This window comes from Podarcis tiliguerta (genome assembly GCF_965153285.1).
Source record: "Podarcis tiliguerta genome assembly, chromosome: 2".
Classification (NCBI taxonomy): Eukaryota; Metazoa; Chordata; class Lepidosauria; order Squamata; family Lacertidae; genus Podarcis; species Podarcis tiliguerta.
Window position 1 is genome coordinate 51,434,941 of NC_139535.1, and position 13,724 is coordinate 51,448,664.

The 13,724-nt window shown below is 42.8% G+C and overlaps 1 protein-coding gene across 13 annotated transcripts in view; it reads right to left on the reverse strand.

The window, feature by feature from the left end:
* The window catches only part of DOCK3 (dedicator of cytokinesis 3), a 137,028-nt gene that overhangs the window by 4,392 nt on the left and 118,912 nt on the right, over positions 1-13,724 (reverse strand). For 7 of the 13 annotated variants that reach the window (XM_083429275.1, XM_083429281.1, XM_083429280.1 and 4 more), the window contains 4 exons: positions 10,283-10,401; positions 9,058-9,145; positions 2,571-2,693; positions 1,812-1,894 (listed from right to left, as the gene is read on the reverse strand). In XM_083429275.1, coding sequence (XP_083285401.1) covers positions 1,812-1,894; positions 2,571-2,693; positions 9,058-9,145; positions 10,283-10,401 — 413 coding nt within the window. The remainder of the gene's footprint in view (positions 1-1,811; positions 1,895-2,570; positions 2,694-9,057; positions 9,146-10,282; positions 10,402-13,724) is intronic. The other 6 variants (XM_083429274.1, XM_083429284.1, XM_083429278.1 and 3 more) reach the window with 3 other exon arrangements.

Consider the following 13,724-nt stretch of genomic DNA (forward strand, 5'->3'; position numbering starts at 1 on the left):
TTCCGCACTTCCGTGGTTAATTCGTCCCACACTGATCACAGAACATTAATTACTGTTTTTATAGATTTTGTGTTCAAATATAAACAAATATCATAGCTGTCAACGTTTCCCTTTTTTAAAGGGAAATTCCCTTATTCCGAACAGGATTCCTCGCAAGAAAAGGGAAAAGTTGACAGCTATGAAATATGTATTCCCTGCCTTCTCTAGCTTTCCAAACGGAAACACCTGCAGTGTAATAATACCCTGAGGTACAGGGAAATTAAACTGAACCAAAACAATCGCAATTGTGTGGTGGCTAACTCTTGCCTTCTTGATATTTACAACAATAAAGTGATCAGATAGGAAGGAGGGCAAGATTCATCTGCCTTTAATTATAGAAAGTGTAGGGTATTTAAGATGGTGCAGCTATCAAAATTTCCTCTTCTACACAATTGCTATCAATACATAGAATTCCTGTTCTTTGCATCAGTCACTGTATCCAATACAGCCTATAGTTATGTATTTTTATATTGTAAATTGCCCTGCGATCATCGGATGAAGGCTGGCATATAAAATAAACAAAATAAATAAAACACTCCCCTACATAGTATTGTCTGCTACCCTGGTATACTCAGATATTCCAAAATCAAAGCACTTACTAAGAATAAACATATACTTCCAAAGTTAATTTTAATTTGCAGCAACAATGCAATTTAGAACAGATTTTCAACCCCTATCCATATTGTGCAGCTGAGCTCTCTATCATTACAATTTCACATAGTAAGAGCAGGACAAATATTTTGAGTATTGGTGCATGTACATAGCAACAGATTTTACAGGTACCACGTGCCGCTCCATGTCCACTTTTAACTTTTAGTACTGGGGTTTGCAAGAGGCTACTTTTCTTCTCTCTTTCTAAAACCTGTGCTGTGCTATAGTACTAAAGGGCTCAGGATTGAGGCTGGCTGCTGTTCTGTTACTGTATATAGCTGCCAGAAGTAAGGTGAACCGTGTGGGAGGACAACTTCAAGGAGCACATCCCACCAATCAGAAGCTTTCCTCCGGAATACAATAGCTGTTGGGGAATTAAGGAGGCCAATTCCTTCTGTTTTCATTTCCCCACCCTTACCTCCAGACACTTTAACTGCCCTCAACCATAGACCAACCTGCACATTCTGCCAGTTTCCTGAAATCCCTGAAAATGGGGTGGATGAGCAAAATTTCCTCAGAGTTTTCAAGCAGTAGCTGAGGCCTCCCAATGCTTCTTTAACTTAAAAACAAACACCCTTTTGATTACTCATAGCAGTGTGAATTAAGGCCATATTTCTTTGGGGATGGACCATTCTCAAAGCAGCAAGAAGAGTGCTTTGAAAGTGCAATTCCTGCTGGCACAGACTGTGGTTTCAAAGCACTCTGTTCTCCCTCTTTGAGCAGGTACAGAAGAGTGCTTTGAAAGGGTGGCTCTGGATGGATCTACGCTTTCAAAGGAGACCCATGCTTAAATAGGAAGAGCATTTTGAAAGTCAATCAGGGAAAGTGCTTTGGAAAGGCTCCCCTTGCTGCTTTCAGAGTACCCTAACTCTCAGGAAATGTGGGCTTACCACACACTGCTATAGCAGCTTGAGGATCTTTTAACTGTTTTAAATAAGCAAGCAGGAGAAACACCCTTTCCCACCTCATCAAGTTTAGCAAGGTGATAAATCTCCCAGTAATATCACAGGGCGTACAGTAGAGTAAATCAGTATAAATAAACAAAGAGGTGGATTACAGAATTGCTCTCAGTATGCTGGCTGAATCAGAGGGTGGTTCTGCAATTTGAGATATAGTTTTACCTTACGTAGCGTCCGTGCAGGCAGTGCTGGGGGGGCATCATTAAGATGGTGATGGAAGGCATCAAAATGCAGCGAGTAGTGACCTTAAATGAGATAAATGGAAAAAGTTACCTGCGAGCAGTAAGTCAGAAATAGCATTTCCAACTCTTAAATGTCCTGTGATGCTAGTTAGACAGATATGTCCTGATAGTGCGGTGTCAGTTTCCTAGAAACCAATTATTTTACATGGTAAATTGTAACTCAATGTACACAACAACAAACAGCAAATGAAGGCAGCAACACAGTGTAACACATGCAGTTATCATATCAAGGCTCCCGTGGCAAGACAACAGGCTCTTTAGCATTAAATATCTGAAACCTTAATTTACCTTCAATAACTGGAGCTCAATGTTTTATTTGTTAAACCTAGGCTGCAATCCCATACACGCTAACCTTGTAGTAAGTCCCATTGAACTCAATGTGACTTACTTCTGAGTAAACATGCATGGAATTGTACTGTACAGCTTTTAGCAAGACACTGGGCTAGTGTACATCACTCATAAGCCCAATTCCAGTCCCAAAGCATATTTAGAGTACTGCTTTTTTTGGTTTTTTAAAGATTTATGAAATCATCAGCCAAGAGAGTTGGTGTAGCCTTCTCTTCCTTTTACTCCTTTTTCATTTTTCAGAAGGCAAACAGGTGGCACTGTTTGCTTTCACATGGTTTAATTGGGCATTAGAGCAGGATTTCTTCTGCAGACCTACTGGCCATTTCCTTACCATGGGGCAGGCTTCGGGGAGGTACTGGTGGGGCCAGGATGCTCCCAACATGAGTAGACAGGAATGGCAAGGCCTCTCTGGTTCCGCTGTCCAGACTCCAGCTGCTTGGTGCTGCTGGAACAGCTGAAGGATGGAAACAGATTGAATTTGGGTAATGCTGTAATATTTGATGGGACTGAAGGCTGACTTTTTAAACTCACTGAATCAAGTGAGTTTTGGGACTGGCCCCAAGCTGTTAGGTTATGTCCTGCTCTGAAGGCAGCGAGTGGTAAGAGAACTGTGCACTTCTTGATCATGAGAAAAAGACGAGTTGTACCTACCTGAAGTGTAGTTTTTCCATTTCCTAGTGAAAGGTCAGCAGAGTGGGGCGATGCCTCCACCTAGCGGTCACAAGGCAGACAGAAACATTTTGGGAGGTAAGACTCCCAGCATGCATCCAGGATGCAGACTCGACAGCCAGGAGTGTAAGGATAGAAAGAAGAAGAAACATGCTACCTCCTAATGTCAATGTGACTGTGCTAATAACAAGAATCCTGTAGCCAAACCAACTAGGGCAGGGTCTGCTGGCCTTTCATCAAGAAATGGAAAGCTACCTTTCAGGTAGGTACAACTGTACTTTTCCCCATTTCCAGTGAAAGAGTCAGCAGGACGCACAGCAGCTAATTTTTCTAAGGAGAGAATGCAGCTTCAGGAAGTCATAGCGGGAGGACCTGTTGCAGAGCCTTTCTGCCCAAAGCTGCGTCTGAGGGTGCGTAGGCATCCAGGTGGCAGTGCTTGGTGAAGGTCCTGGGTGCTGCCCAAGTAGCTGCCCTGCAGATCTCCTGTAGAAAAGCAGGAGAGGAAAACATATCTCTGGCTGCTGTGGCCTTTGTGGAATGAGCCATGGTGTGCTGAAGAGATAGGAAACCACTGCACCTCTTAGGCCAGCACTATACATGCCCTGATCCACCTAGAAAGGGTGGAAGAGGTTTATCTTCTTGGCCGGTGAGGGTGGGTAGAAGGATACAAACAGGGTTTCAGTTAGCCTACGGACTTTAGTTTCGTCAGTGTAAATCTTCAGGGTTCTGCAGACGTCCAGGGAATGTCAGGCCTTTTCCAGAGGATGGAGTAGGGATGGACAGAAGGAGAGCAGAACCATCTCCTTCTGGAGATGGAATCTGCAGGAGACACTGGGGGGTCTCGGTCCTTAGCACTACTCTGTTTCTATGGAAGACAAGAGGTGTTTGGCAACAGAAAGAGCATTCAACTTGGAGACTCTGCAGGCGGAGGTGATTGCGATGAGGAAGACCATTTTCAAAGAAAGGAGCCACCTTGCTGAGAGGTTAAAAAAAAGAGGGTGTTGAAGCACAGAGAGAACCCTGTGAAGGTCCCAGGAGGGGAATCTATGGAAAGTCAGAGGGCATTTAAGAGATGCTCCCTGGGGAAAGTGTTTCAAGAGCAGGTGAGAGAAGGAAGGAAGGAGAGCGCAGCCTTGAGAGAATGGAGGAGACCACCGCTGCCTGTTGTTTTAGCACACTGGGCTTCAGGCCTTTTCTCTGGTCATCTTGAAGGAATTCTAAGATGGTAGATACCAGGGTTATTGACTTTACACCCTTCAGTAGAGCACCTCAGTAGGAAAGATTTCCAGGTGACTTGGTAGATATGTAGAGTCAAAGACTTTCCGCAGTGCAGCAGAATATCTATGATGTCTGGAGTGAGATCCATCTGTCAGCCATCTCTGGTCAAAGACCATGCAGTCAGATGCAACCAGGCAGGATCTGGGTGAAAGATCAGACCTTGAATTAGGATGTCCAGAAGTTGGGGGAGTTGCCACAGAGAGGACAGTGCTAGGCTCAGTACCTGCGGAAACCAAGGACAATGTGGCCAGAACTGAGTGATGAGGAGCACTCTTGCCTTTTCTTCCCTGATTTTCCTGAGGACCCATGGGAGTATGGGAGTTGGAGGGAAAGCATAGAGTTGACCCTGTGGCCAGGGGGAGAGCAGAGTGCTCCAGGTCTCCACTGATGGGGTGTGAAACCTGGTGAAGAATTGTGGAAGTTGGCAATCCCTATTAGATATAGAGAGATTGATTTTGCATTGGCTGAAGCTTTGCTGGAGTAGTTGGAAAACAAGTGGGGCTTCAGGCTCCGCTCTGCCTGGTTTGCCCGAGTGTTCTTAAGTCCGTATATGTGACTGATTGAATGTTGATCCCTGCCTAGTCCAAGAGGAGGGTTGTTTCTTGCTGCAGATTCGGGGATCAAGCTGAACCTTGCCTGTTGATGTTTCATTTGGCTTTGGTATTGTCTGTCCAGATGTACATACATGTACCAGAGAGAGAGATGTTGTCCCTCCTCAAGATGACTAAGTCAGTTCACCATTGCAGGCTGTGATGGAGCTGGGGTGACAGCCTGATGTGAAGGCGCCTGCTGAGGGCAATGTTTTTTGGAAATGGCAGTAGGGCCCACTGGAGGGGCCAAGCATGGTGCTTCACCCAAGGAGTTGCTGAGACGCAGAGGCCAAGGACATGTGCCACCACCATTATATTGGCGTGAATGAGGGCTAAGAAGAGAAGAAGAAGAGTTTGGATTTGATATCCCGCCTTTCACTCCCTTTAAGGAGTCTCAAAGCGGCTAACATTCTCCTTTCCCTTCCTCCCCCACAACAAACACTCTGTGAGAGGAGTGGGGCTGAGAGACTTCAAAGAAGTGTGACTAGCCCAAGGTCACCCAGCAGCTGCATGTGGAGGAGCGGAGACGCGAACCCAGTTCCCCAGATTACGAGACTACCGCTCTTAACCACTACACCACACTGGCTAAGGCTGTACTGCAGATTTGCTTTCTGAAATCTTTCCAGGGCTAAGGAGATGAGGCTTTTGGTGGTGTACAGGAGTTCTCCAAAATGTATTAGGTGATAAGTTGGGGAGATACGGCTTTTTTTTTTAACTGACCAGGAACTCGTCAGTAGTTCTAAAAGGACTGATTGTAGAAATGTGGAGAACGGTGCCTATTCTGCCGCTTGTTGTCCGTCTTGTATGTTAGCAATACCTTCCACTTGTCATCTAGACTAAGATGTCCTTTAGGGCATCCTCCCTGAGAAGCTTGCCTCCTGCATATGACGCGATGGAGAGGCTGACATAAGAGTGTCTACATCCCAGTGTTTGAGCATTAAGTGCATCTGGTGACCACATCTGCTACAAAGGCTCAAGAAGCACATTGAGAGGTATCCATAGTAGCATCTGCTATGAAGACAGCTGAGCAATGGATTTTTAGTAGGGTTTGACATGTGCAACTTGTATCCTGGTTTGATGGGTCTAAGGGCTCATCTAAAAGCTTATCTTATAGATGTTTAGATAAAAACAGAGGCTGTTTGTGCTGCTCTAATGGGCAGGGTGGGGGCTTCATGTGTTTTATGGATTGCATAGTTCAATCTGCATTCAGTGGTGTCCTTTAATTGTGAATCCCCAACTCTGGGAAGTAGATTTTCAGAAACTAAGAGAGAAATAGGACAATACATGCTAGGGGTTTTAAGGGAGTCAGTGAATTCAGTTTCCAAGGTGTAAAATGTATTCACAATAGGTACAGCTTTTTATTCTGCCTTAGTAGCCTTCTTTAAAGGAGCAATCACCACAACTCCTTCAGGGGAGTGTAGGGAAACAAAGGGGAACATGGCCACAGGGAAAGAGGACTATTATTAACTCCTAATTTTTTCCTTTTCTGTCACAGAAGAAATTCAGAGAGAAAACCTGAAAGATCAGCGAGAGCAGTAGCGACCAATGGCAGGAGCAGAACTGGATTCTTGCTGGGAGTCCTATCTCCCAAAAGGTTGCTGTCTGCCTTGTAACCACTAGGTGGAGCAATCAACTTACTCTGCTGACCTTTCACTGGAAATGGGAAAGCAGTTTAGATAGATTAGCATTATTAGGAGACCAAGAAGATATCTTTTAGACTACAGATTTTTTTTTTTAAAAAAAGCAGGATGAAGGAAGCAGTAACAAAGAACAAGGAACAGACATTTCAGTATGCAGAACAGAGCCTGTTACTGTGCCGCGATGACCAAGATGAGGTAAGTTTGTTTTCCTCTGGTCCCAAACCATTTTTTAAAACAAAAAACAAAACAAAATTCCTTATACATTAATGAGACAAAACAAGTAGAAAAGAGTTGCATTTTCCTGATAAAGGTAACACACTTATAAAATTCATGGTAGCAGTCAAACAGAAAATAAGAGGCTTAAAAAGACTATAGCAATGAAAACAATCACCAAGACTTTGCCCAGACATTGATCTTACTGCCAAACATCAAACAGAATCTCACCGACAGGGGAGTTCTGACACAAGACTTGGCAAAAAGTATACATCAGCCTTGGTTGTAGAGGAGAATGCTGTGGATTATAGTTTATGTGGGGCCTATAACCCCCACAATGAATTAATTATGTTTCCCATCCCAACATTCACCGTGTTATGAAGCGACCATTCACTATTTGTTTAACAAACCTTCTTATTCTGTTCTCACTGAGAACCTAAATCCACAGTTTTTGAGTCTGTAGCAGGCATCATTTTCACTCAGCCTATACGTACTGACTTCCTGCTGCCGCCACTGGATGAGCAAGTTGTGTGCATGCTTTGAAACTGCTCTAAACTGATCACTATCTATCTGAAGGTCACCACCTGTATAGAATACACATGAAAACCAGAAACAAAACATGGAATATCTTAACTGGTGGCAAATTCCATACCCTCCTCCCTGCTGTGTCTATCGTATTTTAGACTAAAATGCTTGGAAAACCTGATGTGCAATTCTGATATTGGATGGTTTATCCCAAATAAAGGCTTAGCTCATGCTTAAACTATCTTTGAAAGTCCCTGCTGTCCTGTAGTGGCCAAACCATCGGCTGCAGAGTTTGTCTTCAGTGATTAGATTCATCAGCAGAGAAGCTATAATTGAAAAGATTTTGCTTAAAGGTGTTCAATGTCACTCTACTGTCAAGAAAAATCAGTGTTAAAAAGGGAAAGTGACAGGTCTCCAGTTTTACCCAAACATGTGCTTTCAGCCGGTTAGGGAGAGCATTCCAAGCACCTTCAGCTGTATATGTTGTGCAGTTGATTTATACACCAACTCCCCTTCCAATGGCCTATGGCAGGGATGTCCAACAGGTCTATCGTGATCTATTGGTAGATCCCCGTGAGGTTTCGGTAGATCGCGGTCGATCTCTGGCTCCCTTTCCTTAGTGTCCCTAAAACTGACTCCTGCCCTGCCCCCCCCCCGCACCGCCCTTCATTGTTTGATCTCTAGAAGGGAAGACAGAGCTTTCTCTGTGCTGCTGTTTTCATCCATAGCGATTTTTTTGAGTGACTTTACCCCTTTGTCCCTTGCCTTTAACCCCCACAAAAATGGAACCTTTCCCTCCAAAAAAGCTGTTTTTTAACCACTAAAAATGGGGCCTTTCTCCTCCCTAAAAAAAGTTCAACAATTTAGAGCTGACCCAGATCACTGCCAGTTTTTAATTCTGAAAGTAGATTGCCGTCTCTTGAGAGTCGGCCACCCCTGGCCTATGGATTACTGACCTTTCCAAAGTGCTGCTTCATAACTGAAATTTTCCCTTTATGTAGATAATCTCTATGCAGGAAGGAGATTGTCATATTTGAAACATGACTCACAAATGTATATATTTTGCTAGGAGTATAAATGGATTGGGCAGTCACAAATGTATATATTCTGCTAGGAGTATATATGGATTGGGCAGTTGCTGTGTGATTAACTGCTTGTTCTAAATACACATGGTTTTAAGAGATTATAGTGATAAGAACACTTTGAATGAACATAAAACGAGACAATAAAATTAATTAATAGTATTTAACAAAAAATTATATACTGCTTGACTGCAACAAAACCTCTAAGGGCTGACAAGAAATATTAAAATTATCAGCAAAGTAGTTAAAAACAAGTAATTAAAACATTTAAAAAATAATTTATTTATTTGATTTACTGAATTTATATACCGCCCTATACCCGGAGATCTCAGGGCGGGTCATAGAATTTAAACCAGCAGCAAACTAAAAAAAAGGTTTGAAAACAATTTATTCAAGATATGTACATCTGGATAGGTTTAGCTTAACAAAAAAGTTTTAAGCAGGCATCAGAAAGAACACAGCTAAGCCACCACTCAACCTGATGTAAATTGGCAGGGAGTGCAAAAGTTTAGGTCCTGCCGTGCTAAAAAAGAAATTTCTTACAAGTTCTGCAAGTGGGTCAAGAGAGGTCAAGTGGGTACATATGAAGTAAGGAGATCCTGCAAATAAACTGGCTTCCAAGTGATTAGGGCTTTATAGGCCAATACTAGCACCTTGAACTTCACCCACTAATGCAGATCTCTGAGCAGAGTCTTGCTCATGTCAGCAACCGTGCTACAGGATTCAGCGCTAGCTTTAGATTCTGGATCCAGCAAAGCAGCAAAAAGCAATGCCTGAAATAAGTGTCATAAGTAAATAATATAAAATAGGGCACGGAATACCTTTTTCAGCAACAGAAAGGTTGGGATCGCTGCAGGGTTTGCACGGTCCAATCACTTGCTGGAGCAAGGCTCGCTGGAAGTTTGGGTGCTAAGAGAGAAGAAAGGCAACAAATACTTGCACTTCTTAAACAACAGTTTGTAACTATGCTGTTTGATATCTCCAATAAGATTCACAAGATATCTGATTGTTTACATTTGTTTTATGTTACAAGGGCAACCTCTGTGCCTATGTTATTATGACTATATAATAATAATTTGAATGAAGGCAGAATATTTTTTTTACCATAAATATCATGCTCTAGGGAGAGTAAGGAGGGCATTGGAGAACTTCCCAGTTATGCCCCTTCCACCAGTAAGAGACAGGGGTTGGGGTATAACTTGATTCCTCTGCTGGAAGGACCTCCCAAGACTGAGACTGGACTGGAATGAGCAGGAACACCCTCCAACCCCCCCAAAGTGGCTGCTCTGCAGATCTCCCTGAGAGTAGCACATGCTCAGGGTGCAGAAGCTGCAGTTTCTTTTATTGAATTTGCTCAGGAAGCTGACAGGTACAATGATACAGGTGCTGGTCAAAGGCATGGGCCTGTCTGCCCTCAGTTATTGCCAATACGTTTTGCCTGGGATTTTTAGTGCATTATGACTAGGGTAATCCCAGCCTTGCCAGCCCTGTGTGCTGAGGCCTGTTGTTTGAAATGTCCACCAGCTGGCTACTCTGCTACTCCTTTGGCCAGGAATCACTAAAGCCATCTCCCTTCCTGACTCACCTCACCCACATGAATCCTAGCTATGGGATTCAGAACCCCTTTCTTTTTCCCCCGCTCTCTTTTTCTGAAGGGAAGACAGACAGGAAAGGTGGGCTAGCTGATTGGGGACAGTTATCCTGCCAAGTAAGGTAACCTGCAAGTTCCTCCTTCCCATTAGTTCCCATTTCCAAAACATTTGTCCTTTCCTGTCCAGAAAATGGATCTGTTTGCTAATTTCATGTCCTGGCACATTCAGAAAAAACCAGTGGCATAGCGTGGGGGGTGCAGGGGGGGCCGGCCGCACCGGGCGCAACATCTGGGGGTTAGGGTTAGGGGGCACAAATCCACAAGTTAGGGGGTGCAAATCCACGAGTTAGGGGGTGCAAATCCACGGGTTAAGGGGTGCAAATTACTTGCCTTGCCCCAGGTGCTGACAACCCACGCTACGCCACTGGAAAAAACAGCAATACTGAAATCGTTACCTGTCCATTTTCCATGATAGCTGCAGGGTACATGGCACTGCTAGGTCGGTCTCGGTGCATCGGTAATAACATCATCAGCTCCCGATTATGACGATACTTATCTGGTAGAGAGGGAGAGCCTGTAAACAAGTGAGAACAATCACGTACACATGACAAAACACAACAGAGATGCTCTTTGGCCCAGTCCCCTAGTCTTCCTAAGATGTATGAGTCACAACTATGAAACATAACGTTTTAGCGTACGATGGAAATGAGATTAACTGGCACACAGGAATCACTGCTCTAGCGTTCAGTGCATAACAAAAACAGCAACACAGACAAGCTGCTGGGTCTGTAGCACACCGCTTAGCAGGTCAATGAATGCATTCTGAAAGCCCCATGTTACCAAAATAAAACTGCCTTTGGTAGATCCATTCTTACACTGCTGGTGTAAGAACATAAGAAGTGTGCTTCCACAAACTGTAATTAACAAGCAGTTATGCTTAGTATGAGAATATGAGAACACAGAGCTTCTCAATATATCTCTATCCCATAAGGGTTTTGATTCCTATTGACATATATTGCCATTTTGATGAATGTTTGTTTGGGCACTGCATAGTGTATCAGTGCATTATGATCTTTGATGGGGGAAATCCTACTCATGATGGTACTGGTTGAAATGCACAGCTGCCTAAGGTAATGATAACAATGGAAACTATCTCCCCTACTGGATGCATTAATGTGCACAATCTGATGCACATGGTCCCCTCTGCAAACTTTCTATGACCACACAAATAATATCTGACCACACACAAATAATATTAAACACAAGTGTTATTTCTAGTTGGTACAGATTTCACATGAACGGAAGCATGGCATGCAGGTCATAGACTGAGATTTAGCACAAAAGGAAGAAACAATATAGTTAGCAGCACAGGAGAAACCTTCACACTTTCTAGAGTTTCCCTCAAGTTATTAAGCTCAAAGAAATTCAAACTCCACTGTATGATTAAATGTTTTCACCACAAACACAGAACACAAATAATCTGACCATCCTATCATTCACAATGTTCATTTAGGTAAGCATTAATGTTTTATACTGTCTCTTTTGCTCACATACATATCACAGATAGTCCTACTTCTGCATCACAAAATATAAAATACTGCTCTTTTAGGAGCACCAGTAAATGTATTATGGCACAAAGCACATTGCTGATTTCCCCCTTTTAAAATATATTCCTCAATTTATCCTAGAAATACAGATGAAGCTGTTGAGTACCATCAATTTGGAAAAACACATGAAAACAATACCTTTGCTGCTCATCTAACATGGTTGACAACAGTTGTTTCCTGAAAGGTTTTCTATTAATTATGTGACTTCAAGTCATCAACAGAGGGCAGTATTTGTCAAAAGCTCCTTTTAAAAGTTAAAGAAAATCGTGTAAAATGCACGTGACTTATTTGTAACTGTCAGATCTTTGGAAATTCTACCTGTTCAGCCAAGCTTGTCGGAATAGTATCTTGGTAGACAAAAAGTCATACATCCACTCTTTTTTGTTTGTTTGCTAATATGTCTATCTGCAGGTAGGGTATCATGGTGGTGGCTGTGTTTGTTGTTTCATTCAGGTGCTTATGGACAACTTCAAAATATGCAACTGACCTGCTGAAAGCCCATTAGTCTACTGCTTCTTTACACAATGCATACATGTGCACATCCGAAGTGTGTATTTCAGATGACATGCTTACAGCAAACATGCAGCAAAAGAGCAGGAGTCCCACATTTGGAATGGTGTGCTCTGCCTTTGAAGTACAGTGGTACCTTGATACTCAAACGCCGAAAACCCACCATTTCCCTGCACCAGTGGGCAATCAGATTCCCTAAAAAGTCCAAAAGGAGGACACGAGAACAAGAACCTTCCCTTGTTTGTCCCTCAAAACTTAATAACTGGAAGTATATGGCCTCTCTACTGAGGAACAGTGAGTCTACTCCTCCCTAACCATAGATGTGCTAAAAAGGATACTAGCCTGACTGTGAGTTGTATCCAGTGGTGTCCTTCTATTCACAAAAGGTGATTTGATCCCTCAAAGACTTCCATGCATAGAGTGGGGAGGGAGGTAATTCCCCTAAATGTCCCCTTTCCCTTGAGGCCCCCATATCATGTCCTGCACTGTTCAAGTGTGTACCCTAAGCCCCTAGAGCAGACTGGAAGGGAGCATTGGGAGTGGAAGAGGAAATAAGAAAAAAATCCCCTCCCTCCCTTACGTTCTTGGAAATTACCACTGGATCAAACAGCTTTCTATAAATGTAAGGACAGCACTGGATACAATCCACTGTGTTTTCATTTATTAAGAGAAGTCTTTGAGTGATGCAGCTGTGCAATCACAGTTCTTCTCAAAAGTCTTGCAGGAGAATAACACGAAACCTTTCACAAGAGCAAGATCTGTTGCGGGATTACCACTCAAAATTGAACTTCAGTGTCACTGTTTGTAAAACCACGTTGTACCGGGGATGCCTATGATGTTCATTGGTAATAATTTCCATCAGAACATATTATTCTCAACCTGAACTAATTTTTCAGAAGGGAAAACAAAGCATATGGAGAACTGGCAAGTCTCATCACAGGGATCTTGAGGAAAGAAATGCAGTATAAATTACAACAAAGACTGAATTTTTTAGAGCTGCCTATTTGCATCGTGGGATGCTGGAGCCAATGGGATGGGCAATGCCCTTGTCATGTGACGCTGTGACAATCCACTATCTCAGTCTAAATTCCCACTACCCTGTCATGCAATGTAGGGAAAATGATGGTTTACTTTACAGCAGGAGTAGGGAACCTTTGGCTCCCCATATACTGTTGAACTACAACTTGCACGGCTTCCAGCAACATCTAGAGGGCCACAGGATCCTCACACCCACTTTACAGAGTGATATAAGAATTACTGCCATAATATTATATATGAATTACTTTAACTACTATGACAAAGTGCCATATAAATACTAACTTTGAGTGGGGTAGTATGTTGGTCTGTCACAATTAAAGAACCAATCTTGTGGTATCTCATAAAAGTATTGTGAATTACTATAAATTCTAAAGTTGTAATCCAATGCACACTTACCTGAGAGTAAGTACCATTCAATATAAGACTTATTTCTGAGTAAACATGCAGAAGACTGCACTGCTGATATTTCTAAATAATTTGCATGTAACCCAAATATGAACTGATTTGTTCATCTTTGCTGAAACCTTCTAGGAGCTTGTTTTAACATCAAAGTCCAATGTTTAAATGCTATTATTATTCAGTGCTGATTAAACAGCTGTGACTTGCTGTCCAAGCAGAGAAAAGGAGAAGTCTAAACTAAACAGCAACATTGACCTGACAGCTCCTACTATGAGTTCACAGCAGGGGACCACCTTCAAAACGCACTAAGCACAACTAAATATAGGCTCCAAATGGTCTTTTA